General features: G+C 41.5%; 1 protein-coding gene across 10 annotated transcripts in view; it reads left to right on the forward strand.

Moving 5' to 3' along the window:
• The window catches only part of dnajc4 (DnaJ (Hsp40) homolog, subfamily C, member 4), a 242,390-nt gene that overhangs the window by 17,050 nt on the left and 198,229 nt on the right, over nucleotides 1-27,111 (forward strand). For 9 of the 10 annotated variants that reach the window (XR_011343169.1, XM_069893943.1, XM_069893942.1 and 6 more), the window contains exon 3: nucleotides 2,249-2,342. Coding sequence is in view for 9 of the 10 variants with exons in the window: in XM_069893943.1 (XP_069750044.1) it covers nucleotides 2,249-2,342 (94 nt within the window). In the remaining variant the exon portion in view is untranslated. Of the gene's footprint in view, nucleotides 1-145; nucleotides 652-2,248; nucleotides 2,343-27,111 lie in introns of those variants that run through there. The other variant, XM_069893944.1, reaches the window with a different exon arrangement.

Genomic DNA, 27,111 nt, shown 5'->3' on the forward strand with positions numbered 1-27,111 from the left:
AAAAAACAAGTAGGCCCCCAGTCCCTCAGTATAGTTATGACATAACTGCATTGTGACTCCATCCACATGTTTTGGCCTCAAGCCCCTTGTGTAAAAAAAAATCTATCCATGTCAGATTTAAAATGATTAATTAAGTTGCCATCTGCAGCTTTTTGTGAGAGATAGCTCCAAATATCTGTCACTCTTTGTATGAAGAAGTGTTTCTTAACCACTTCTGAATGCCTTGGCCCTAATTCTAAGGTTATGTCGCCTGTCCTGTATTTCCCCCCAAAAGCAAAAATACTTCTTCTCTCTACCCTTTTCTTTTAAAATTTTAAAGCTGTCAATCAACTCAGCCTTGAACTTTCGACGTTCCAGGAACTATAGTTATAGTTTATATAATTTATGCTGCATAATTTAACTTGTAGCATTGTTACATGGTGGAAAATGTGCTGACTGGCTGCATCAAGGTCTGGTACGGGGGACACCAATACCCCTGAATGGAAAGCCCTGCAAAAGTTAGTGGACACAGCCCGGGATATCAGAGGCAAAACCCTTCCTTACCATTGAGAACATCTACGGGGAACGCTGCCATTGGAGAACAGCAGCGATCATCGAGGATCCACACCACCAGGCACACGCTCTGTTTTCCCTGCTGTCATCAGGAAAGAGGTACAGGTGCTACGAGGTTCAGGAACAACTGGTATCCCTCCTCCATCAGACTCACCAACAGCAAACTCAATCAGGGGTTCATTTAAGGACTCTTAATTTTGCACTATTTTTTTCCTCTCTGTTTTGCAGTTTGTTTACATTTCTTTATTTATTCACATGGGTATGTTGTGTACAGTTTTTTTTTGGATTACCAATAAGTGGTCATTCTGCCTGGCCCGCAGGGAAAAGAATCTCAGGGTTGTATGTGATGTCCTGTATGTACTCTGACAGTAAATGTGAAATATGAATCTTACTTTTGCACTTTATTCTCTGTATTCCACAGTCAGTTTGTTTACATTTCTTGTTTTCTTTACATATGCACAACCATATAAACCATATAACAGTTTATGGTATGGAAACAGGCCATCTCGGCCCTTCAAGTCCATGCTGGTTCACTCAAAGAACTCTGCTAGGTCCCCCCGCCTATTCTCCACCCATAACCTGCCAACCCCCTCCCATCCACGTATATATTCACCCTCCTCTTAAATGAATTGACTCTGCCTCAACTATTTCCTCTGGAAGATCATTCTATTCAGCCACCACTCTCTGAGTGAAGAAGCATCCTCTAATATTTCTCCTAAAATTTTGCCCCCTTACCCTCAACTTGTGTCCTCTTGTTTCAACCTCCCCTGCTCTCAGGCATCTACTTGCATCTAGTCTATCTATTCCTTCATAATTTTAAACACCTCGATCAAATCCCCTCTCAACCATCTATGTTCCAATGAATAAAGTCCTAACCTCTTCAATCTTTCTCTGTACTCCAGGTACCAAAAAGTGGTAATTCTATCTCACCCACAAGAAAAAGAATCTCAGGTTGTATATGGTGTCACAATATGTACTCTGAGAATAAATCAGAAATCTGATTGCTGACACTCGGATAAACTTTGTTAACGTTCCAAAGATTTGTAGCACCCTCCTTTGTGCTTGAAGCTACAGGGAAAGGGGCTGATCATAGCCACATCTGGTCCTTTTCACCCAAGTGTTTAATCTCTCAGGAATAGTCACTGGGCAACTAATGAAAACAATAAACTTAATCTCTGTCACTGAGCCCAAAGTGAGCCTAAGGTATTTCCAGCAGCTGCCCTGATTGAGACAAGCAAGTTTCACACTGACCATGATTCAAAGCTGGGAGTTTTGAATCTGCAAGCTGTGTATCTGTATTCCTCTGTTTCTACAGTAACTCGAATAATATGTTTACGTTGTGAGAAAACTTAAACATTTTGTGGTTACATTGTTATGGAATAATGAAGTTCATGATTTCTACCTCTTACCAAATTCTGTAAAAACATAATTCCAGTAAACATTGCGAGCTTTTGGCATTTTTCTCTTCTGCAGAGAAAGCAGGCCACCTGTTCCCAGATATCGAAACCAGTAAGCAATGTTCCAGGGAAGCCAGCATTGCTAATGTGACCCAGAAATCAGACCAGGAGATGGTGGATTGAGAACTGCACTCTCACCCTACTCACTTTTGAAATGTGCAATGCTTTGCCTGCATCCACATTGTAGTATTTACTATCATCTGGTATCAGCCCACAGTAACACGTTCTGTTTTTGCCAGGTTCGGCAGTATGACACATTACACTATTCTTGGGATCAAACCAGATGCCACACTTGAAGAGATCAAGACGGCTTTCCTTAAACAGTCAAAAAAGGTAAGGAAAACTTCCAATTTTGTTTTGCATGCAGTGCATGTTGCTCAAGACAAGTTATTAAAATGGAACCTGGAATGTACAAACAATTTGCTGTCTCTTAATTCAGATTTCAGATTTATTGTCAGAGTATGTACAAAACATCACATATAACCCTTAGATTCCTTTTTCATGCATGTGAGGCAGAATTACCACTATTTAGCAGTGCAAAAATAAACTGCACAGCAAAAAACATGTCAACAAACAAAAAAATGTAAACAGATAACGAATATAAACAAACTGACTGTGCAGTACAGAGAGAACAAAAAGAAAATCAATAAAGTGTACGGGTGATGGTGGAGGGGCAGCAGCTGTTCCTGTACCTGATGATGCGAGTCTTGTGGCACTGATGCCTCTTTCCTGTTGGCAGCAGTGAGAGCAGAGCGTGTTCTGGGTGGGGTGGGCCAATCTGTTCACCTGTCATAATATCGCCACGTGTAGTTTGGGTGTTGATCTTCCATGGTAGTAACTGCCCTGAACCACCTTGAGACATTTTACTACAGTAGAAATCCTAAAAATTTGGATGCCAGAAATGCGGACCACACGAGGATCCAGACTTTTCAAAAACTCTCAACCTTTTTAAATTTGGCGGGCTTTCGTGTGCAGGTGTGCATGAGTAAGTGCCGCAGATTCACAGCGGCTGCATACGACCACGCTTGTTCACTTTATATTTCTTTAAAACTGCTCACTTTTGATAAATTAAGCTTGCTGTATTTGCTAAGGAATAAACTATCAAAATTTACCAGTTCATCTTTTCTTTATTCCTCTTGAATTTGAGACTAAGTACTGCCAGAAAATCCAAAAATCTGGGCGGACCCAATCCCCGAGCATTCCGGATTTTCAGATTTCTACTGGTATGTCATAGATCAGCCATTCTCAATGGTAGCCCTATGGGCCCCCAGTAAGGGGTGGTGTGGACAGCACATTTATGTAAAAGCCTTGATTTCTTTTCACTTTGTGTAACATAAATATTTAATTTTTTTAATACAATTGGTAGGAGAAAAATATAAAAGAAACCAAAAGTTGACTGTTTCACAGGAATGGGGGCTCGTAAATGTTGAGCAGAGTCCGGGGGTGGTGGGGGGGCAGTGGTTATAGACAAAACAAAGGCTGAGAATGGCTGTCATAGATCCTATGGAACACTTTATTGTTGTTGGCTGAGAGAAGTTACTAATTAAGTGGATGTGTCAAACAGTATCAACTCAACCCTCTTGACAGCTCCACCTCTGGACCACCACAGTATCTGATCTTAGCTTTCAGAACAGTTCTCTCAACTGAATGAGCAGAACTGGCAAAAAAGTGAACTGGTAAAAGTGAAAAAAGTAGCAGAATTAAAAACGGCTGGAGAAACTCAGCAAGTTGAGCAGCCTCTGTGGGCGGAAAGGGGCAGTTGGCGTTTTGGGTCTAGCCCTTGCCTGGGGACTGATATCCTGCTCTACTGCATTGGGCAAGATAACAAACTCTCCACGTGCTTGGGCCCTGGATCGAACTCCTCCAATTTGCTTCACTGACAGGCTCTCCACTGCATTTCCTGATCTGGGTATTTTTTTTCTCCCCCTTACTTATCTTGCTCCATAGTTATCTGAGTGGATATCCTGGTATCACAGGATATTTCCGAAATTTGTTTCTTTGACAGAGATGAAGACTTCTCCCAAGTGGTGTGACAATATTTTCTTCCTCATGCCAAATTAATTGATTTAACTGGCGCACTTCCTTCAGCTTCCCTGAGGAAAGGGGACATCAAAGGGTTGAAACATAGAGAAATTGGTGCAGGAGGAGGCCATTTGGCCCTTCAGACCTACACCACCATTCAATATGATCATGGCTGATCGGTACCCGGTTCCTGCCTTCTCCCCATACCCCCTGATCCCCTTAGCCACAAGGACCAGATCGAACCTACTCTTTAAAAATATTGACAAGGAACCGGCCTCAACTACTTCCTGTGGCAATGAATTCCACAGATCCACCACCCTCTGAGAGAAGAATTTTTTCCTCATCTCAGTGCTAAGAAACTTCACCCTTATCCTTAAACTCTGACCCCTGGTTCTGGAGTAAGTTCAAGTTTATTATATGTCTACAACCCAAAAGTGTCTCTCCAGACCATGGTGCATGCACACAGTACACTGCACATAATGATCGCATAAATAATTAAAATAAATAGATATAAATATTTGAGATGTTTGTCATGGTTACAGGATACTGTTCATCAGTCTCACAGCTTGTGGGAAGAAGCTATTTGCCAGCCTACTAGTCCTTATTATGATACTCTTGTACCTTTTTTTTGATGATAGTGGAAAAGGTCTTCTATAATTTCTTGATCTCAATTTAGACAATGTTCCCAACAAATGTTGCCTATAGAGGAAAAGGGGAACTACCTCTCGGGTAGTTTAATGATCCCCTGTATATTCTTCTGGCCTGATGCAGCTACCGTACATGCAATGCTGCAGACAGACAGGACACTCTTGATGGTGCTCCTGTAAAAGGTTGTCAAGGTGGGGGGGTTGGTAGCTTTGCCCTCCTCAGCCTCCCTAGGGAATGTAGGTGCTGCTGTGCCTTCCTGATGAGTGATTGGACAATACTCCCGGTAAATTTTGTCTGTCGAGGAAAGGGAGGTCCTAAAACCTCTCAACCTCTCTCTAGAAAGCTCCTTTCAAATCTACGACTTAACCTAGGATTTGGTTGCCTATCTCCAGTTATAGGGTGGAGCTGCCTTTTGTCTGATAATGCAACTGGTTATGATTTTTGGGTACATTAAAGCCGCCATGTAACACAGGTAGCTTGCAGATGTAACAAATAAAAACTCGGCATACAGTGGGATTTCAAGATATAAGCTTGGACGTGGATTCTGCTTTGGTCATGCAATGATCTTGGTTGGGGCAGAGGATTTGGAAAGCATTACTGGTAAATTATTCACCCTGAGGCAGGGATGATTCACAATGCCTCTCTTAATCCACTCATGCTCCTTAGGCAATGGTATCAGCAAAAAGGTGGTGCATGTTATCTGTCCTGATATTACTCTTAAAAGCGTTCATATTGCTTTTTCCTGGAATGATGCCAAGGTTCCCTTATGAGAAGAGACTTTGATTATTCCAATTGGAGGACCTAGGAATCATAAAGTCAAAATTTCGGGTTTTGATAGAATGCACAGGGAGAATTGCATGTAAATTTGGCAACACATTGGCAATAACGATTTATTGAAACAGCTGGTAAAAGAGTCAGAGAAAAGATGAGTATAATTTAACTTAATGAGCTGGCGTGATCCAAAAAGCACTGACTGAAAATAAGGCAGATTCATGAGTAACATCCTGGAGAAAAATTGCATAATACCTCGAAAACTTAGGTGAAGTCAAATGTACATAGCAATGGGGAAAAGGATGGGTGGGGGGGGTGGTGTGGGGAGCTCATTGGATCTTTCCAGCAAGGAGATAACATGAATACAGGGGCTGAATAGCTTATTTTGTGCTGCTTGATTCTATATGTTATAGATAAATATATAAAGTTTGCGGAGGTTTGATATGAAATCAGAAACCCTGGCAAACCTTGACAGATGTGTGTGCTGACTGGCTGCATCATGGTCAAGTATAGATACACCAATCCCCCTGAGCATAAAGCCCTGGAAAAGGTAGCGGGCACAGTTCTGGACATCAGGGGCAAAACCCTCCCCACCATCGAGAACATCTACAGGGAACACTGCTGTCGGAGAGCAGCAGCAATCATCAAGGATCCACCCAGCACATGCTCTGTTCTCGCTGCTGCCATCAGGAAAAGAGTTATCGGTGCCACAAGACCCGCACCATCAGGTTCAGGAACAGCTGCTACCCATCCACCATCAGACTCCTCAACAATAAACTCAATAGTGTTTTCACACTGCCCCTAAAAGCTGGTATTTAATTGCCTTTTTACTGTTTCACTTACCTGTTTGAAAGCAATTAAACCGGGATGGGGGGGGGGTGGTAATTTTCACCCCGGTACTTACCCGCCAACGTAGATAATATCAGAATTGATGCATTTTGCATCAGGTCCTGTGTAAAAGGCTACCTGCCTTCCTAGGACGCTGACGCTGTAGTGCTGCAGGTCCCATATAACCATATACAGCACAGAACAGGCCAGTTTGGCCCTACTAGTCCATGCCGGAACAAATCCCCACCCTCCTAGTCCCACTGACCAGCACCTGGTCTATATCCCTCCAATCCTCTCCCCTCCATGTAATTATCCAGTCTTTCCTTAAATGTAAATAATGTCCTTGCTTCAACCACCTCTGCCGGAAGCTTATTCCACATCCCAACCACCCTTTGCATGAAGAAATTTCCCCTCATGTTCCCCTTATAATTTTCCCCCTGCAATCTCAAAGCATGGCCTCTGGTTTGAATATCCCCCACTCTAATTGAAAAAGCCTATCCACGTTGACTCTCTCTGTCCCTTTTAAAATCTTGAACACCTTCATCAAATCCCCCCCCTCAATCTTCTACACTCCAGAGAAAAAAGCCCCAGGCTGCTCAACCTTTCTCTGTACTCCTTTTGCACTAGAATGCTGGGTCCCTATGTAAAAGGTGGCACTGAACCAGATTTTCTTGGTTTATTGTGAATGCTCCGATCCGACCTGACCTGGCTTTAAGCACGGGCCATTGATAGGCCAATTTAGTGGGATCTCGGTCTAAAAGGAGTAAGAATTACACAGTTAGTTTGTTTACATTTCTTTATTTGTTTACATGTAAAGAAATGTACAATTTTTTTGCACCACTTAGCAATGCCTAAGTGGTGATTCTGCTTGGCCTCAGGAAAAAAATCTCAGGGTTGTATGTGATGTCATGTATTTCTTCTTCTTTGGCTTGGCTTCGCGGATGAAGATTTATGGAGGGGTAAATGTCCACGTCAGCTGTAGGCTCGTTTATGGCTGACAAGTCCGATGCGGGACAGGCAGACACGGTTGCAGGGGAAAATTGGTTGGTTGGGGTTGGGTGTTGGGTTTTTCATCCTTTGTCTTTTGTCAGTGAGGTGGGCTCTGCGGTCTTCTTCAAAGGAGGTTGCTGCCCGCCAAATTGTGAGGCGCCAAGATGCACGGTTTGAGGTGATATCAGCCCACTGGCGGTGGTCAATGTGGCAGGCACCAAGAGATTTCTTTAGGCAGTCCTTGTACCTCTTCTTTGGTGCACCTCTGACTAGATTGCCAGTGGAGAGCTCGCCATATAACACGATCTTGAGGAGGCGATGGTCCTCCATTCTGGAGACGTGACCTACCCAGTGCAGTTGGATCTTCAACAGCATGGATTCGATGCTGTCGGCCTCTGCCATCTCGAGTACTTCGATGTTAGGGATGAAGTCGCTCCAGGATGGAGCGGAGACAACGCTGGTGGAAGCGTTCTAGGAGCCATAGGTGATGCCGGTAGAGGACCCATGATTCGGAGCCAAACAGGAGTGTGGGTATGACAACGGCTCTGTTTACGCTTATCTTTGTGCGGTTTTTCAGTTGGTTGTTTTTCCAGACTCTTTTGTGTAGTCTTCCAAAGGTGCTATTTGCCTTGGCGAGTCTGTTGTCTATCTCGTTGTTGATCCTTGCATCCGATGAAATGGTGCAGCCGAGATAGGTAAACTGGTTGACCATTTTGCGTTTTGTGTGCCCGATGGGGATGTGGGGGGGCTGATAGTCATGGTGGGGAGCTGGCTGATGGAGGACCTCAGTTTTCTTCAGGCTGACTTCCAGGCCAAACATTTTGGCAGTTTCCGCAAAACAGGACGTCAAGCGCTGAAGAGCTGGCTCTGAATGGGCAACTAAAGCGGCATCGTCTGCAAAGAGTAATTCACGGACAAGTTGCTCTTGTGTCTTGGTGTGAGCTTTCAGGCACCTCAGATTGAAAAGACTGCCATCCGTGCGGTACTGGATGTAAACAGCGTCTTCATTGTTGAGGTCTTTCATGGCTTGGTTCATCATCATGCTGAAGAAGATTGAAAAGAGGGTTGGTGCGAGAACGCAGCCTTGCTTCACGCCATTGTTTATGGAGAAGGGTTCAGAGAGCTCATTGCTGTATCTGACCCGACCTTGTTGGTTTTCGTGCAGTTGGATAACCATGTTGAGGAACTTTGGGGGGCATCCGAGGCGCTCTAGTATTTGCCAAAGCCCTTTCCTGCTCACGGTGTCGAAGGCTTTGGTGAGGTCAACAAAGATGATGTAGAGTCACGTATGTACTCTTGACAATAAATCTGAAAACAAAGGTACCATACAGTGTATGACATCCTGTGAGTAGATAAGTGTCAGTAGAATTCAGGCATTTCACAGGGGGAGAGAGAGCAAAGATTTAACCCAGGATGTCATTGCATACCTTTCAGCGAACGCTGCTTGAAGTTGACTCCGAGTCCCCCAACTTGTCTCCTTGGGGGTGCAATGGGACTGTGAAGGGATAATGCAATAATAAACATTCTCCCTTAAGTACACTGAGGAATCACCGTATAGTATAAGCTTTTCCATATCCGGTTCCTGTAAGTGCCTCTGGGATCGTAAATCCCAATATGCTCATACATAAACATTGCAAGGGACTAACATGTGTTTTGAATGGCAGTAGTGAATGGTTAACGTTTTCAAGATTTTGAATAAAGATGTACTTCACTCCCACTTGTCCATAATCCTCTTTGAGGACTGCAAAAGTCTGCAAATTATGTCCAGTGGGTACCTACAATGTGTAAAATGATGCATGTTAATGGGAGAAATAGGCAGTCATAGATAGTAAGGGCCTGAAGTCGGGATTGGGGTGGAGTGAAGAGGTCATGAAACAGGATCCAGAACTGAGATGTACTGATGGGTATCAATTGTTAAGGCTATTTTTTTTGTTAAAGGTGGAACTTGTGTCATTCTCAGGGAATAGATTCACAAGAACAGAAATTGTATCCCCTTATTTATGGGATTGCTAGATCAAATGAACGATTCCTGTGATTTACTGGAGGTATTTAAAACAGCATTAATAACTGTTATTCCAAAAAAAAAGGATCCTTTGCTTCCATCTTCATATAGACCAACATAATTCGTGAATACAGATTATAAAATTTTGTCTAAATTACGAGCTAATAGGTTAGCTAAATGTTTACCTAAATTAATAGATTTGGACCAAACAGGTTTCATCAAGAATATAAGATCAGCGGATAATATTGTCAAGTTTTTAAGCTTATTAAATATAGTTCAAAAAAATAAAAAGACCATCAGTAGCCTTGGCTTTATAATAATTTTGCAGAAAAAAGCATTTGATAGATTAGAATGGGACTGTTTATTTGAAGTTTTAAAGATATTTGTAATTCCAATAAATTTTATAAATTTAGCCCAAAGGCTAAAGTAGTTACAAATAGACAAACATTAGAAAGGTTGTCCATTATCACCTTTTTTATTTGCACTGGCTATAGAACCTTTAACAGAGGTGATAAGAAGAGAAAATGAGATTAAGATAGAAGATAAAGAACATAAAATTAGTCTTTTTGCAGATGATGTTCTATTATATCTTACAAACCCTGAAATTTAATTAAAAAAAAATAAATGTATGATTGGCAAAGTATGAGTTAGAATCAGGTCATAGTGCAAAAATATTGATAAAAGTGAAGTGATGCCAATGATTGAGAATGATTATACCCAAATTAAGAAAGCGACAAAATTTAAATGGCAGAAAGAGGTGGTTAGATATCTAGGAATTAATATTGATAAGAATTTGAATAATTTATTTAAACTGAATTATATACTTTTATTGAAAAAGATTAGAGAAGATTTAACAAGATGGAAAGATTTACCAATCTCTTTAATAGGGAGGAAAAATTGTGTGAAGATGAATATTTTTCATAGAATACAATATCTATTTCAATCATTACCAATTTCTGTATTTTCAAGTCCTTAATAAAAATGTAAGAAAATATATTTGGCGAGACAAGATGCCCAGGATGGTATTAGAAAAATTAACATGGAAATATGATCAGGGGAGGACTACGAATGCCTAATTTAAAAAATTATTATAAAGCAGCTCAATTTAGACTTTTGTCTCCTATTATCAGATTGGTGAAAAAACAGCGTGAGTACAGATTGAAATGAGTAAAATAGGAGAAAATAATTATGAAAACTTATTTTATATAAATGGCACAAACAACTGTTGAAAGGGAGAATTGATACACCAATTTTGAAACATATATCAAAAGTATGGAATGGAATCCATGTTGAAAGAGGAATGAAGAATGATCAAATTGCTAAAATGTTACTAAAGAAAAACCCTCATTCCTTATTACGGTTAATAATTCATTTTTTGACATTCGGTATAATCATGGAATTAAAAGGGTAGAGGATTGTTTTTTGAGTTTTTTTTTAATCAATAGAAAGATAAGTACAATATTACCAAATAATACTTTTTTTCTTATTAGCGACTTAAATCATATTTAAAGTCAGGATTGAATTTTAGATTACCTGAACAAAGTCAATTTGAATATTTAATAACTGATACATTTATTAAAAGATTTATTGCTAATATGTATATAAAATTGCAAGAGATTATGCAGAAAAAAGATTTATTTAAATCTAAATTAAGATGGGAAAGTGATCTGAATATACAATCCAAGAAGAAGTATGGTCAAAATTATGCTATGAGAGTGTAACAAATGTGAATATAATGTCAGATATCAAATGGTACAATTAATTTTTTACATCAATTATATGCCACATAAATTACATGGACTTGATTCCAATTGCTCTGATCAATATTTTAGATGTAATAAAGAGGTAAGAACCTTTTTGCATGCAGTCTGGCAATGTGAAAAAGTCGAAAGATTCTGGAAGGATATGAGTACTTAATTGGGACAAATCATGAAGAAACAAGTTCTGAGAGTATTTTTGCTAGGTGATATTTATAATATGAAGTTAGATATTTATCAGAAGAAGTTTCGAGATGTAGCAATAGCGGTAGTGAAGAAATGTATGGTGGAAATTAGACAATGATGTGGGGTTGAATAGATGGAAAATGGAATTACAAAATCATACATCGTTAGAGAAAATAACATATAATTTGCAGAATCAACCAGAAAACTTTTACAAGATCTGGAAGCCATATATGGATTTCATTGGCAAAAGTTGATCTACAGCTCCCACCACTCCTGCTCCAACTCTCCCTAGTTAACTTAGAGGTTTAAGATTATGTTTGTACTTTTGAAATTTAATTAATCAATGAATAACATATGACAAATTCAAGTAGGCTTTTTACTTTTTTTCCCTACTTTTTTGGGGAGGGTGGGGGGGGAAAAATATAAAATTATGCATTCCTTTTGCATCGTTTATTATTGTGAATGATGATGGAGAAACATATATTTGTTATGGATGCAAATGAAAAATAAAGTTTTCAAAAAGAAGAACAGAAATTGTGTTAAATGTCGAGATTTTTGGCTGGACAATTCTGGTGATTTTCCACCTTGCTTTTATTTCTCCAGTACACACTGAAAAGTGAATGTAACCGAAGCCACAAAATTACACTTTTATACAGTTTTGGTTCCCGCAGGGAAGGAAAGGTGAAGGGTGACCTAAGATAGGTTTGTGATCGAGATGGCGTTTTCACTTATGGAGTGACTGTAACACAAAGCTGTAGATGTAACACTATCATAACAAATCCAATGAGGAAATCATTCTCCAGAGAATATAGGAATGTGAAACTCTTTGCCATGGGGACCAGTGGAGGTGAATATTATCAGAGCCAGAGGAGCAATGATGGGAAAGTAGAAGAACAGGTGGGGGACAAAAGATGTGGTGAGAGTTGGATGGTAGTACTTAGGAACATGATCATCAACATACTCTTACTGCGATAATTTGGTTAAAAGGAGAGCAAAAGAGAATAGATCAGGACAGCTTGGATCAGATATCAGATGGGCAGCACGGTTGGCGCAGCGGTTATCGCAACGCCTTTACAGCACCAGAGATCAGGACCAGTCGGGTTTCGAATCCTGTGTTGTCGGTAAGGAGTTTCTCCCTTTGTTGCATGGGTTTTCTCCAGGGGCTCCGGTTTCCTCCCACTGTTCGAAAACATACTGGGTGTAGGTTAATGGGTGTAAATTAGCCGCACAGACTCGTGGGCCAAAATGGCCTGTTACTATTGCTGTATGTATATCTAAAAATTACTTGTTTAGGGTGGAGCCTTTGTTCATACTTGTTTGAGGAGGAACATTGTTATTTTTCCTCCTTAAGTATTCATTGACACAGAATCTCGTTGCGGAGAAGCCCAATAAGCATGTGCTAGCTCTTTGAAGGTGTCATTTATCTCACCTATTACATCCCTTTCCCCATACTCCTACAGTTCATAATTTTTTTTCAAATCTATAAGCTTTTGAATCTTTACTATTGAATCTGACTACAGGAACCTTTAGATTACAGCCCTAAAAAACTCATAAACCCCAGGTCCTTTTGTGAATCTTATCAAATAAAACTCTTCCAGCAGTGGAATCTGCCCTTGTGCTTCAATCATCAGAGGGGATTAATTTTCCAAGTTTAAAAAAAATATCTGTCCAGTATTTCAGTGACTGATTTCAAATTTGACTGAAAACAAAAATAATGGGAGTTTTAACTTAAATCTTGCCTATTCTTCAGTCAAACTTTATTCTTAAAAAAATTGTGATTGTGGTAGAAAGCAGAGCCACTCCAACCCCCCCCCCCCCCCCCCACCATATACAATGGGGCAGTTTCAAACTTACACAGCAATCCCAAAATTAAGATTAATGTTTATTCTTTCATTGAAACAATTGGACCCAGTGACTTGTACTTCAATGTGCAAGTAATTAATTAGTTTGCTTACACATAATTCCATTTGGATGATACAGAAGGGAGGGATCAACACTCTTTCGGTGCTGCAGTGCTGATATGACAGAATCTGTTATTTTCTTAGAGGAGGATCTCTGCTTATTGAAACTAACATTTTGTGTGCAATGGTAGTCCTGTCTGCCTTTCAGAAAAGTAATGGAAGTGAAACCACTTCCTGAAAGCACTGTATGGTTCTATTTTATGTATTGATTTAAGGACAGGTGTAGAGGGAATAAAGAGGGCATTTGAGTGCAGGAGCAAATTGTGTGGAGGACACAGAAAATCTGCAGGGATGTATAGATGGGTGAAGTGAATGGACCAGCGTCTACCAGAATATAATATTGGTAAACGTGAGGTCATCCACTTTGGAAAGAAAAGTAGTAGGTCAGACTATTATTTAAATAGTGAAAAGTTCAAAATCAGAATTCATTGACATGAAATTCGGTGTTTTGTGGCAACATCATAGAGCAAACGTTCATATGAACCACCTTACAACAATAAATAAAAATAATTGTGCGCAAAAAGTAAGGCAGTGTCTTTGGTTCATTGATTATTCAGGAATCTGATGGCAGCGGGGAAGAAGCTGCCCTTTTCTACAGGTACATAAAAAGTAAAGTAATAGCAAGAGATAAAATTGGGTCCCTTGAGGATCAGAGGGGTAGGCTATGTTAGAAGTCAGAAGAGATGGGGGAAATTTTAATTTATTTTTCTTCTTCAGTATTCACTAAGGAAAGGAATATTGAGCCAGGTGAAGTAAGGAAATCTGGTAGAGAGGTCATGAATAGTGTACAGATTAATGAGGAGATAGTATTGGCTATTTTAAAGAGAGTAAAGGTGGATAAATCTCCGGGACCTGACAAGATATTCCCTCGGACCCCAAGGGAGGTTAGTGTACAAATAGTGGGGGAGGTGCCGGAGGATTGGAGGGTGGGTCATGTTGTTCCACTGTTTAAAAAAGACCCAAAAGTGAACCGGGTAATTATAGGCCTGTGAGTCTGACATCAGTGGGGGGTGAATTAATGGAAAGTGTTCTTAAAAAATGGTATATACAATTATTTGGAAAGACGGGGATTGATTAGGAGTAGTCAACACGGTTATGTACGTGGTAGATCATGTTTAATAAATCTTATAGAGTTTTTAGAGGAGGTTACTAAGAAGGTTGATGAGAGGTGAGGGCTGTGGATGTTGTATATATGGCCTTTGACAAGGTTCCTTGTGAGGTTACTAGGAAGTTTCAATCATTAGCTATTGATGTGGAAGTAGTGAAATGGATTCAACAATAGTTGGATGGGAGATGCCAGAGAGTAGTGGTGGAAAATTGTTGGTCAAGTTGGAGGCCAGTGACTAGTGGAGTACCTTAGGGATCGGTACTGGGTCCACTGCTGCTTGTCATATGATCTAGATGATAGGGTGGTAAATTGGATTAGTAAGTATGCAGATGATACTAAGATTGGTGGTGTTGTGGACAGTGAAGAAGGTTATCAAAGCTTGCAATGGGATATAGGATAGTTAGAAGAGTGGGCTGAAAGATGGCAGATGGAGTTTAATATTTATAAATGTGAGGCACTACATTTTGGTTGGACTAATCAGCAAAGATCATGTGCGTTAAATGGTAGATTATTGAGGAGTTTAGTAGAACAAAGGGATTTAGGAATTCTGGTACATAATTCCCTGAAAGTGGAGTCACATGTAGGACGGTGAAGAAAGCTTTTGGTATGTTGGCCTTCATAAATCAGAGTATTGAATACAGGAGTTGGGATGTCATGTTGAGGTTTTATAAGGCATTGGTCAGGCCATATTTGGAATATTGTGTGCAGTTTTGGTCACCGAATTATAAGAAGGATGTCAACAGAATAGAGAGAGTGCAGAAGAGATTTACAAGAATTTTGCCTGGGTTTCAGGGTTTGAGTTACAGGGAAAGGTTGAGCAGGCTAGGAATGGTGAAGATTGAGGTGTGATTTGATAGAGGTATTTAAAATTACGAGGGGGACAGATTGAGTCAACGTGGAGGCTTTTTCCATTGAGAGTGGGGGAGGTTCAAACAAGAGGACCTGGATTGAGATTGAAGGGGGAAAAAAAATTTAGGGGAAACATTTGGAGGAATTTTTTCACTCAGAAGGTGTTGGGAATGTGGAATGAGCTTCCAGGCGAAGTGGTAGATGTGGGCTTGATTTTAATATTGAAGGAAAAGTTGGATAGGTGTATGGACGAGAGAGGTATGGAAGGTTATGGGCTGGGTGCAGGTCAATGGGACTAGATGGGAGAAGGGACTAGAAGGGCCGAACTGTTCTGGTTCTGTGCTATAATTCTTATAACTGTGGTGGGTAAGTTGATGGAAAGTGTTCTGAGGGATGGCATTTACAAATATTTATAAGAACAGGGATTGATAGGTAGTAGTCAGCATGGTTTTGTCAGGGGTAGATCATGCTTAACAAACCTTATAGAGTTTTTCGAGAGCGTTACGAAAAAGATTGATGAAGGGAAGGCTGTGGATATTGTCTATTTAGACTTTAGTAAAGCTTTTGACAAAGTTTCCCCACAGGAGGTTAGGAAAAAAGGTGGAGGCATTAGATATAAATAAGGATGTAGTGAAATGGATTCAGCGATGGTTGGATGGGAGGTATCAGAGAGTACTGGTAGAAAATTGTTTGTCAAATTGGAGGCCGGTGACTAGTGGAGTTCCTCAGGGATTGGTCCTGGGTCCACTATTGTTTGTTATATATATTAACGATCTGGAAGAAGGGGTAGTGAATTGGATAAGTAAGTTTGCAGATGATACAAAGATTGGTGGTATTGTGGACAGTGAGGAAGATTACCGTAGCTTAAAAAGAGATATAGGAAAGCTAGAGGAGTGGACTGAGAAATGGCTGATGGAATTTAATACGGATAAGTGTGAAGTGTTGCATTTTGGAAAGGCAAATCTAAATAGGTCATATACATTGAATGGTAGACAATTGAGGAGTGCAGAGCAACAAAGGGATTTAGGAGTTATGGACTTGTCAGCCACAAACGAGCCTGCAGCTGACGTGGACATTTACCTCTCCATAAATCTTCATCTGCGAAGCCAAGCCAAAGACCCTCAAAGTTGATACTCAGGTAGATAGAGTGGTGAAGAAGGCATTTGGATGGAATGTTGGCCTTCATAAATCGGAGTATTGAATTCAAAAGTTGGGATGTTATGATGAGATTGTACAAAGCATTGGTGAGGCCAAATTTGGAATACTGTTTGGAGTTTTGGTCACCAAATTATAGGAAGAATATAAACAAAATAGAGAGAGTGAAGAGAAGGTTCACGAGAATGTTGACAGGATGTCAGGGTTTGAGTTACAGAGAAAGGTTGAGCAGCCTGGGGCTTTTTTCTCTGGAGCGTAGAAGATTGAGGGGGGATTTGATGAAGGTGTTCAAGATTTTAAAAGGGACAGAGAGAGTCAACGTGGATAGGCTTTTTCAATTAAGAATGGGGGATATTCAAACCAGAGGCCATGGTTTGAGATTGAAGGGGGAAAATTATAAGGGGAACATGAAGGAAATTTCTTCACGCAAAGGGTGGTTGGGATGTGGAATAAGCTTCCGGCAGAGATGGTTGAAGCAAGGACGTTATTTACATTTAAGAAAAGACTGGATAATTACATGGAAGGGTATGGACCAGGTGCTGATCAGTGGGACTAGGAGGATGGGGATTTGTTCCGGCATGGACTAGTAGGGCCAAACTAGCCTGTTCTGTGCTTTATATGGTTATATATGGTTATACGGTGGTGCCCTTGTGCTCATCTTTAGGCTCTTGTATCTTTTTCCTGATGGTAGCAGAGTGAAGAGGGCCTGGCCTGGGTGGTGGGGGTCTTGAGGATAGAGAGAGTGAAGAGAAGGTTCACGAGAATGTTGACAGGATGTCAGGGTTTGAGTTACAGAGAAAGGTTGAGCAGCCTGGGGCTTTTTTCTCTGGAGCGTAGAAGATTAAGACACTGCCCCATGTAGATGTCCTCAATGGAGTGAAGTCTGGTGCCTGTGATGTTGCAAAGTGAGTTAGCAACCCTCTGGAGTTTATTCTTGCACCTCTATACCAGGCAATGATGTATCCAGCCAGAATGCTCTTCACGGTACACCTGCAGAAATTTTCAAGAGTCTTCAGTGATGTACCAAATCGCCTCAAGCACCTCACAAAGTCTAGCTGCTGGCGGGCCTTCTTCAACATGGTGTGGTGCAGAGAGACCTGGGAGTAATTGTGCATGAATCTCAGAAGTTTGGTTTGCAGGCGCATCAGGTAGTCAAGAAGACAAACAGGATGCTAGCCTTTATTGTTTGAGGGATTGAATTTAAGAGCAGAGAGGTTCTGCAGCAACTGAACTGGATGTTGGTGAGGCTGGACCTGGATCATTGGGTGGATGTACTGAATTTGGAGGCAGTGCAGAGGAGTTTCACCAGGGTCAGGCCAGAAGTGAGAGGGTTTGCTTATGAAGAGATTGAATAGCCTGGGACTATACTCATTGGATGAGAAGGAAGGGTTAATCTTATAGAAACATATAACATGTTGAAAGGAATAGGTACAATAGAGGCAGGAAGATTGCTTCCACTGTCAGGTAAGACTAGGACTAGAGGACTTTGCCTCAAGATTTGGGGGAGTAGATTTAGGACAGAGATGAGGAGAAACTGCTTCTCCCAGAGAGTAGTGAACCTGTGGTACTTTTGCACGGAAGAAGTGGAGGCTGCCTCATTCTCTGCACATAAGGCAAATAGATTTTTGAAAAAGAGGAAATCAAAGGTTATGGGCTAAGTGCAAGTTTGTTATCAACTCGGTGAATCAGCGTTTCTCCAGACTATGGTGCGTGCACAAAAACACACAGTGCATTGCATATAATGATCACATAAATAATCAAAATAAATAGATATAAATATTTGAGATGACTGTCACGGTTCATCAGTCTCATAGCCTGTGGGAAGAAGCTATTCCCCAGCCTGGCCGCCTTGATTTTGATGCTCCTGCACCTTTCTCTTGATAATAGTGGGTCGAAGATACTGTGTGCTGAATGGAAAGGGTCTTCTGAAATTACTTGAGCTCAGTTTAGACAATGTTCCCAATAAATATTGTCTATAGTGTTCTCTCGGCTCGTTTAATGATCTCCTGTATAGACTTCTGGTCTGATGCTTTGCAGCTATTATACCACATGATGATGCAGCCAGATCTCAATCGTGCTTCTGTTGTCAAGGTGGGGACCGGTAGTCTTGCCCTCCTCAGCCTCCTTAGGGAAATGTGGACACTGCTGCGCCTTCCTGATTAGAGAGGAGTGTTGAGTCCAGGATCATGTGTGCACTAGTTAAGGTAAAGCAGATAAATTTTAATTTTAATTTAGACATGCATCATAGAAATAGGCACTTTAGGCCCACGAGTCCATGCCACCCAATTCACCAACAACCCCAGGCACATTTTAAATGGAGGGAGGAAACTGGAGCACTCAGGGAAAACCCACGCAAACGGGGGGAGAATGTTCAAACTCCTTACAGACAGTGCAGGATTCAAACCCCGGTCCTGGTCGCTGGCTTACTTTGTCTTTCTCTTTTTCTTGCACTGTTTTATTTACTTTATCAGGCAGTTTATATAAATGTTTGTCTGTGATGCTGCCGTAAAACAACTTATTTTGTGACATGTTCATGAGAATAAATTCTGATTATCAGCCAAGTGAAGGGAGGGGCCATTGATGGCATTATCAAAGAGACCCGGCTTAGCCATAACCTGCTTACAGAAGTTCTACCAAAGACATACAGCTCTTGACCTCATTACAGCCTTGGTTCAAATTTTGGCAAAAGAGCTGATCTCTGGATGTATAGTGAGAATAGCTGCCCTTGATATCAAGGCTGAATTTGATGGAGTATGGCATGAAGGAGTCATGGTTAAACGAGGGAATTGTCAGGAAAAGCCTCTGGTGGTTGGAATCATGAAATGGTTGTGGTTAGAAGTCAGTCGTCTTAGCCACAGGATGTAAATGCAGCAGTTCCTCATGGTAGTGTACGAGGCCCAACCATCTGCAGCTGTTTCATCTAAGATAGTGGTTCTCAACCTTTTTCTTTCCACTCACATATCATTTTAAATAATCCCTATGCCATCGGTGCTCTGTAAGGGATGGCTTAAGGTGGGATGTGAGTGGGAAGAGAAGGTGGAGAATCACTGCTCTAGTCCCAATTATTACTGAAATATTTTGCTTGAGAAAAATTGTCATTGGCCATTTCCTTTGGAGTTATGAAACCATCCACATAATGAGTCTATTAAGTATGATTAAAACAGTAGTTTTCAAACTTTTTTTTCCGCTCACATCCCACCTTTAGCAATCCCTTACTAATCACAGAGCACCGATGGCATAGGGAATACTTAAAGTGGTATATGAGTGGAAAGAGAAAGGTTGAGAATCACTGATCTAAGACCTTCCCTCAAATTGTAAGGCTTTAAGTAGAAAACTTACACACATTGTGTGTGAGAAAACGGGTTCCAAGAGCAGCGTGTTTGAACACTGGGTGGTTAGACAGTGATGTTTATTCATGTGCGTAGGGAAATTCTTCTTTGGCTTGGCTTCGCGGACGAAGATTTATGGAGGGGGTAAATGTCCACGTCAGCTGCAGGCTCGTTTGTGGCTGACAAGTCCAATCCGGGACAGGCAGACACGGTTGCAGCGGTTGCAGGAGAAAATTGGTTGGTTGGGGTTGGGTGTTGGGTTTTTCCTCCTTTGCCTTTTGTCAGTGAGGTGGGCTCTGCGGTCTTCTTCAAAGGAGGTTGCTGCCCGCCAAACTGTGAGGCGCCAAGATGCACGGTTTGAGGCGATATCAGCCCACTGGCAGTGGTCAATGTGGCAGGCACCAAGAAATTACAACAAGAATAAAAGACATAAATGCTCTCTCTCTCTCTCTTTCTCCTCTCTCCCTCCTCTCTCTCTCTCTCTCCCTCCTCTCTCTCTCTCTCTCCTCTCTCTCTCTCTTTCTCTCTCTCTCTCTCTCTCTCTCTGTCTCTCTCTTCTCTCTCTCTCTTGCCAGATTGTACAACACACATCCACCCCCGAAAAGAAATATATGCAATTGTGAAAATTATGATACCCACCACCCCTGATACAAAGCAGGCATGACTTTTAACTAAATTAGGGTCAATGATTTCTAGACCCAGAATACTACAGCTCCTAGCCCTTCATCTGTGCACACGTCACTAATGACTCTCTAGTGTTGTCCATGGTTCACAACCTGGAGAGCAGCTAATGTTCGTCCCAGAAGAGAAAGAGAGAGATAGTCCACATGTGGTGGGCTTTATAGTGCCATAGGCTGGAGAGTCCGGCCGAGGTATTGATTAGATAATTAAAGGGACCAATGGTGCACTGGGGCTTGATCTTGATTCTGACTAGGTGGAGAGGTCACATGACCCTCCACAATCCATATCCCGGTAGGTTCCAGATGGAGATGTCATATGACCCTCCACAGTCCACGCTGTTGACGATTGCACAATGTTCACCATTATCCTCAGATAACAAAACAGTCCTCATTGAAGTGCAGCCAGATCTGGACAAGTAGCCAAGTCTGGGCCGATGAGTGCCAGATAACATTCGTGCCACAGAAGTAATGATGATGTCCAACAAAAGAAAACCTGGATGCCACTCCCTGATATTATCAATATCATGGAGGTTACCATTGTCAGAACATGCATACAATGTGGCTATAAGAGCAGGTCAGAGGTGAAGAATCATGTGAGGTGCATCTCACCTCCTAACCTCAAAGCTTGTCCAGCATCTACAAATCTCAGTGAGGAGTGTGATGGAATACTCGCCATTTGCCTGGATGAGTGAAGCTTCAATAACACTCCAAAAGCTTGACACTCTATCAGACTTGGCAGCCTGCATTCACTCACTCCACCACCATCATACAGTCGCAGCAGTTGTACCAGCTACATGATGCACTGTAGCAACTTATCCAAACTCCTTAGATACCACTTTCCAATCCCATGACCTCTTCCAGGTAGAAAGACAAGGGCAGCAAAAGATATTCCAATTTCAGATTTATTGTCAGAGTACATACAACCCAAAGATTCTTTTTCTGCAGGTGAGGCAGAATGACCACCCACTGGTACTGTAAACAAAAACTGCACAATGTACATATGTAAACAAATAAAGAAGTGTAAACTAACTGTGCAATACTGAGAGGGAAAAAAAATCAATTAATTGCAAAAGTCAGAGTCCTTAAATGAGTCCCTGATTGAGTTTGTTGTTGACGAGTCTGATGGTGGAAGGGTAGCAGCTGTTCCTGAACCTGGTGGTGCAAGAATGGGAACACCATCACCTGGAAGTGAGGAAGGAAGGGGTTAAAAGCTAGTGAGAACGCAGCTAGGTTTTACAGCATTCTAGTAAGGCAGGCAAAGCAATTCAAAAGGACCAATTAGCATGACGACTAACTATAGGAATTTACTCTGAACCAATCAACGAGCAGGTCTGATAAGAGGCTGTCAATCTTATGTAGCAATGGAATTTGTACTTAGTAGTAAGAATGTATTGTGTGAACTTTTGTTTGGACCGAGTGCAATTCCTCCCTTGTATACACTGAACAAAGGAAAAAGCTGTGAAACATGAGGTCAGTCTCTCTGCTTGCCTTTACAGAGAAGACATCTTTGTGAGGCGAGCAGATAGCTCACAATTCTGCAGAAATAAAAAGAGTCTGACCAGGACGAAAGTTTGGGTATTGTCATTTTGTGAGGTCCACCAAACGAACCAAAATCCACAGAAGCTTCTCTTCAAGCCATGCACCATGCTGACTTGTAAATATCCGCACACTCCTTCAGTGCTGCTGGTCCAAAGTCTTGGAACTCTCTTCTGCAGAGTGTTGTGGGGTGTACTCACATCTCTAGGACTGCAGCTGTTCAAGAAGCCAGCCCATCTCCGTCTTCTCACGAGCAATTAAATGTTGGCTCAGCCTGTGAAGCCCATATCCCTTGAATGAACGAAGCAAAGGGATATGGGATGGCTTAATAGGAAAAATTAGATGATATTCTTCACTGAGGGTAGTGAATCTTTGGAATTCTTCAAGCCCAAATGCTATGAATGCTGAGTAAATAAATATATTCAAGATGGCACAGTTAGGGTAGCGGTGAGCGCAAAGCTATTCCAGCACTAGTGGCCCTGGTTCGAATCTAGTGCTATCCATGAGGAATTTAGACATTCTCCCTGTGATGCCTTGGATTTTCTCTGGGTGCTCCCACCTTTCAAAACGTATGGGGGTTATAGGTTAATTGGGTGGCAGGGGCTTGTGGGCCAGAAGGGCCTGCTCCTATGCTGTAGGTCTAAATTTAAAAAAAAACACGATAGATCTTTGAACTGCAGAGAGTGAAAGGTTAGAGATGATCATGCAGGACCAAGCCAAACAGCAAATCAAGTGGAATAGCAGAACAAGCTCATTTAGCTGCACAGACTATTTGACCTGTTTTCTTTCCTGTTCCTCATTGCATACGTTGCTGGGTTTTTTATATCACTAATTAATTATTCACACTGTCTCAGGTTAAATCAAAGACCTTCCTCTAATCAGAAGGTCAGAAGTATAGATGGTCGTTGATAATCGCACAATTGGGCACCACGGTTGGCGTAGCGGTTAGCGCAACCCTTTACAATGCCAGTGAATGGGACTGGGGTTTGAATCCTGCGCTGTCTGTACATTCTCCCTGTGTATGTGTGGGTTTTCTCTGGGGGCTTCAGTTATCTCCCACCGTTCAAAAACGTACCGGGGTTGGGTGGGGGGGGGTGGTATAGGTTAATTTGGGGTAAATTGTGCGGCATGGACTCCTGGACTGAAATGGCCTGCTACTGTGCTGCATGTCTAAAATTTTAAAAAAAGTGTTCACCACCATCTGTGACTCCTCAGATAATGAAGTGGTCCACATTAAAAAGCAGCAAGATGGACTCACTATCTTCCTCAATGCCAAATTTGTTGGCTGGTTCCCAAAGTCTTCAACTGCAATTCACGGGTTGTGCGGCTCTTCTTCAAGATTGTTGCTGAAATAGCAGAGCTGCCGTCGGGATTATTTGAAATAAGATGGTTCATGTAGCCTGGAGCAGCAAGAGGGCAGGAATACAGCAGGTCCTCGCTTAATGTTGCTGATACGTTCTTGGAAAGTGCTACTTTAAGTGAAACAGCATTTAATGAAACCAATTTTACCATAGGCTCAATGATTAAAAACAAGAGTTGGCTGTGTGGAGGACACTAGGAGAGTGCAGAGTGATTTGGACAAGTTAGGCAAGTGGGCCGAGACATGGCAGATGCAATATAATGTGGATAAATGCGAAGTTATCCACTTTGGAGGTAGGAACAGGAAAGGGGACTATTATCTAAATGGTATCTGTTTAGGAAAAGGGGAGATGCAGAGAGACTTGGGTGTTGCTATGCATCATTCATTGAAAGTGGGCCTGCAGGTGCAGCAGGTGGTGAGGAGGGCGAATGGTACGTTGGTTTTCATAGCAAGAGGATTTGAGTCCAGGAGTAGGGAGATCCTGCTCCAGCTGTACAGGGCCTTGGTGAGCCAACACCTGGAGTACTGCATGCAGTTTTGGTCGCCTTATCTGAGAAAGGACATCCTCACCATGGAGGGGGTGTTACCAGGGATGGAAGGACTTGCATACAAAGAAAGGTTGGATAGACTAGGCTTGTATTCTCTGGAATTTAGAAGATTGAGAGGGGATCTTATAGAAACTTATAAAAATCTTAAGGGTTTAGACGGATTAGACGCAGGTAGGTTGTTTCCAATGCTGGGAAAAACCAGAACCAGGGGTCACAGTTTAAGGATAAGGGGGAAGTTTTTTAGGACTGAGAAGAGGAAAAATTTCTTCTCTCAGAGAGTGGTGGATCTGTGGAACCACATGAAGTAGTTGAGGCCAGTTCCTTGTCAATATTTAAGAGTAGGTTAGACTTAGCCCTTGTGGCCAAGGGGATCAGGGGGTATGGGGAGAAGGCAGGAAACGGGTACTGATCAGCCATGAACATATTGAATTGTGGTGTAGGCTTGAAGGGCTAAATGGCCTCCTCCTGCACCTATATTTTTCTATGTTTCTACAGTTTATTTCTGGTCACAAAAACATCTAAATAATGACCCAAAACACTCCTTATATTAAACATTGAAATAAATGTGCGCTACACAGACATTTAAGAAAGATTAATAAAAACAAATAAAAGTTATTCGAATAATTTTGGTGAATCATTTGCCGTGATGGTGGCTGGTATGGGGAGGGAGGCACTAGCTTTAATTTTTTTTCGGCATTACTGTAAATTGTCCGAGAGATCTTTCAATATCCACAGCTCCCTGTCCATTGTCAGATCTCCTTAACACTTCTAATTTCATATCTAATGTTACTCTTTTTCTCTTTTTTTTGTGGCCACAGTCAGTGGGGGAGCACAGTGCACGTTTAGTGCTCATTGCAACAGGGATAAATGTTTGAAAGGCAAAAATTGTAAGAGGCAGCACCTCCCAGCATTCGGTTCTAACCTAAACAAAAGCAAGGTTGGTGCATATTTTACATCGAAACGACGTTATTCAAGAACTTACTGTACCTTAAGTAGGTTCGAAATATAAGGCGGCACAGTTGCCATAGCGGTAAGCAGTTTACAGTTCCAGCGATTGGTACCTGGACCAGGGTTCGAGTCCCGCGCTGTCTGTAAGGGGTTTGTACGTTCTCCCCACGTTTGCGTGGGTTTCCCCTGGGGGGGTCCAGTGTCCTCCCACTGTTCAAACCGTACTGGAGGTGTGGTTTAATGGGGTGTAAATTGGGTGGCATGGACTCATGGGCCAAAATGGCCTGCTTACTGTGCTGTATATCTAAAAAAAAATTTTTTTAAATGACAATTTGGACATTGCTGCAGACGGATGTTTTGAGTTTAAGGTGCCAGTCCAGCAGGTAGCTGTACAATGACTTTATTCTGCGGTCATCCTTTAAAAATTATTGATTAACATTAATAATAACTACTGATAATCTTTTTTACACTGAAACTTTGGAGTAGAGGATAGTGATGTAACCCAGTATTTACACCTGAACTTTCATGAGGAACCCTCAGTGAGTCCTTTTCCCTCCTCCAACCTGTGAATCCGAAAAAGAGCTGCACAAAATGAGCTGTCCAGAAATAGGTCACTCATCAGCTTCCTTTCACCCCTCACCACAACTTCCTCATCCACTTTGGGATAAATACAGTAAGTGCTTGAATTGCATTGTTTTATTCAGTGTTATTTCGTGATAACATTGATGAGATAAAGAAAACTGCAGTATTTGACCATGATATAAAATTGGTTTTGCTTAATTTCACTTAAAACAGCACTTTCCCTCAGTGTTAAGCGAGGACCTGATGCCCATTCACAAATTTGCCTTAATTACCCCGATGGGAATGAGATCTCCATTCCAATTGTTGTCCGAATAGAGAAAAAGACATCTCGGGAACACTTCACTGAATCTCTTAGTGGTGACATGGTATGTGTGGCCTCTGGTTTTGATTTGTTTCCCCACATGCTGTCCAGCCTGATGAACACCTTCATAACTCTGAAGCCACCTCTGCCATATTTTTTTTTTAAATAATAGAGACCAGAACTGTGTGCTGTGATCAAAGATGTGTTGCACTCTGGAACACTTGCGAATGATAAAAGCTCTCTATACTGACTGGGGATGGCATTGCTTCCACTACTATTATCATTGCTCTGCACGTTGTTAAACCATCAACATTTGTTTGAAAACAGATGAATTGTGCTTCGCCCCATATGAGGACAGGTTTTCTGCAAATTGCATCTTTTAGTCAGTTGGCTAATAGTGAACTGTAAAATGTAAAGTTCATTGTGTTTACTTACTGTATAATAGCAGTTCATTCCTGATTATCGCACAGTTTGCTTTCTGAGGAATGTTATGCTTGGATCAGGCCTACTATAAACTCCAGATAAAAATGGCCAATTTGCAGATCTTTGTGTTACAACCAGTTTAATCAATCATCATTCAGTCTAAACAGAAAATATTCTGCAGAATGTGACATTTTACATGGAAGTGATTAAAAACCTCTCCCTATATCAGGCTGTCACTAAGTGACATTAGGCAGCAGAATGGAATTTGATTTCCTGAGTATCGCAACAGAAGAAGAAATGGACAATTAGGAAATACAGTAAAACCTGGTTCGAATGCGGTCGTTGGGGTCCAAGATTTCATACGGCGTTCCAGCCGAGTCGCGGAACAGATGCATATAAGTCAGAGTGCCCACGAATAATCAAACCCAAATGTGACTAGTTTTCAAACGATCTATAACTAACAATTTCAATGAAATTGGTGCAAGCTCATTCTTTTAATATTGGTATTCTGAATTTTAATTAACTTATTTTACAGAAAATCTGCAAAGTTTGGGGTCCACAGACACCCGCGCTATAAACGATTCCGTGGATTAATGAATTGCATTCTAACGAGATTTCACTGTAATTGATTGGGGGGGTGAAATCAGTGATCTACACAGTGGGAGTGAACCAAAAGGGACTCTGCCCCTTGAGGAATTGTTACCACAGGAAAGAACTTGCTTTTCTGAAGTGCCTGATCCTACCTCGAGATATCCTTTTTGCCAAAGAAGTGCAGATTATATTTGGATTTTTGAAAAATTTAAGACATATTGCACAGTTACAGGCCATTTTGGCTCACGTGCCAGTGCCACCCAATTACACCTATAACCCCTGAACGTTTTTGGAAGGTGAGAGGAAACCGGAGCATCTGGAAGAAACCCTTGCAGGTACAGGTGCTACGAGTCCAGAGGACCCCAAAACCCAGCAGCAATGACAAATGGTTACCTCAACAAAAGTTCCTTTTAATTATCTTTAAACATGAAAACAGAATCACTTAACTCTATTGACTTATTTAACCCCCTTCTAATCCTAAGCATAGGTGTGTGTAATGTGTGTGTAAGTTCAGAAAAGTTCCTTGG

The sequence above is a fragment of the Narcine bancroftii genome, chromosome 8, assembly GCF_036971445.1.
Source record: "Narcine bancroftii isolate sNarBan1 chromosome 8, sNarBan1.hap1, whole genome shotgun sequence".
Lineage (NCBI taxonomy): Eukaryota > Metazoa > Chordata > Chondrichthyes > Torpediniformes > Narcinidae > Narcine > Narcine bancroftii.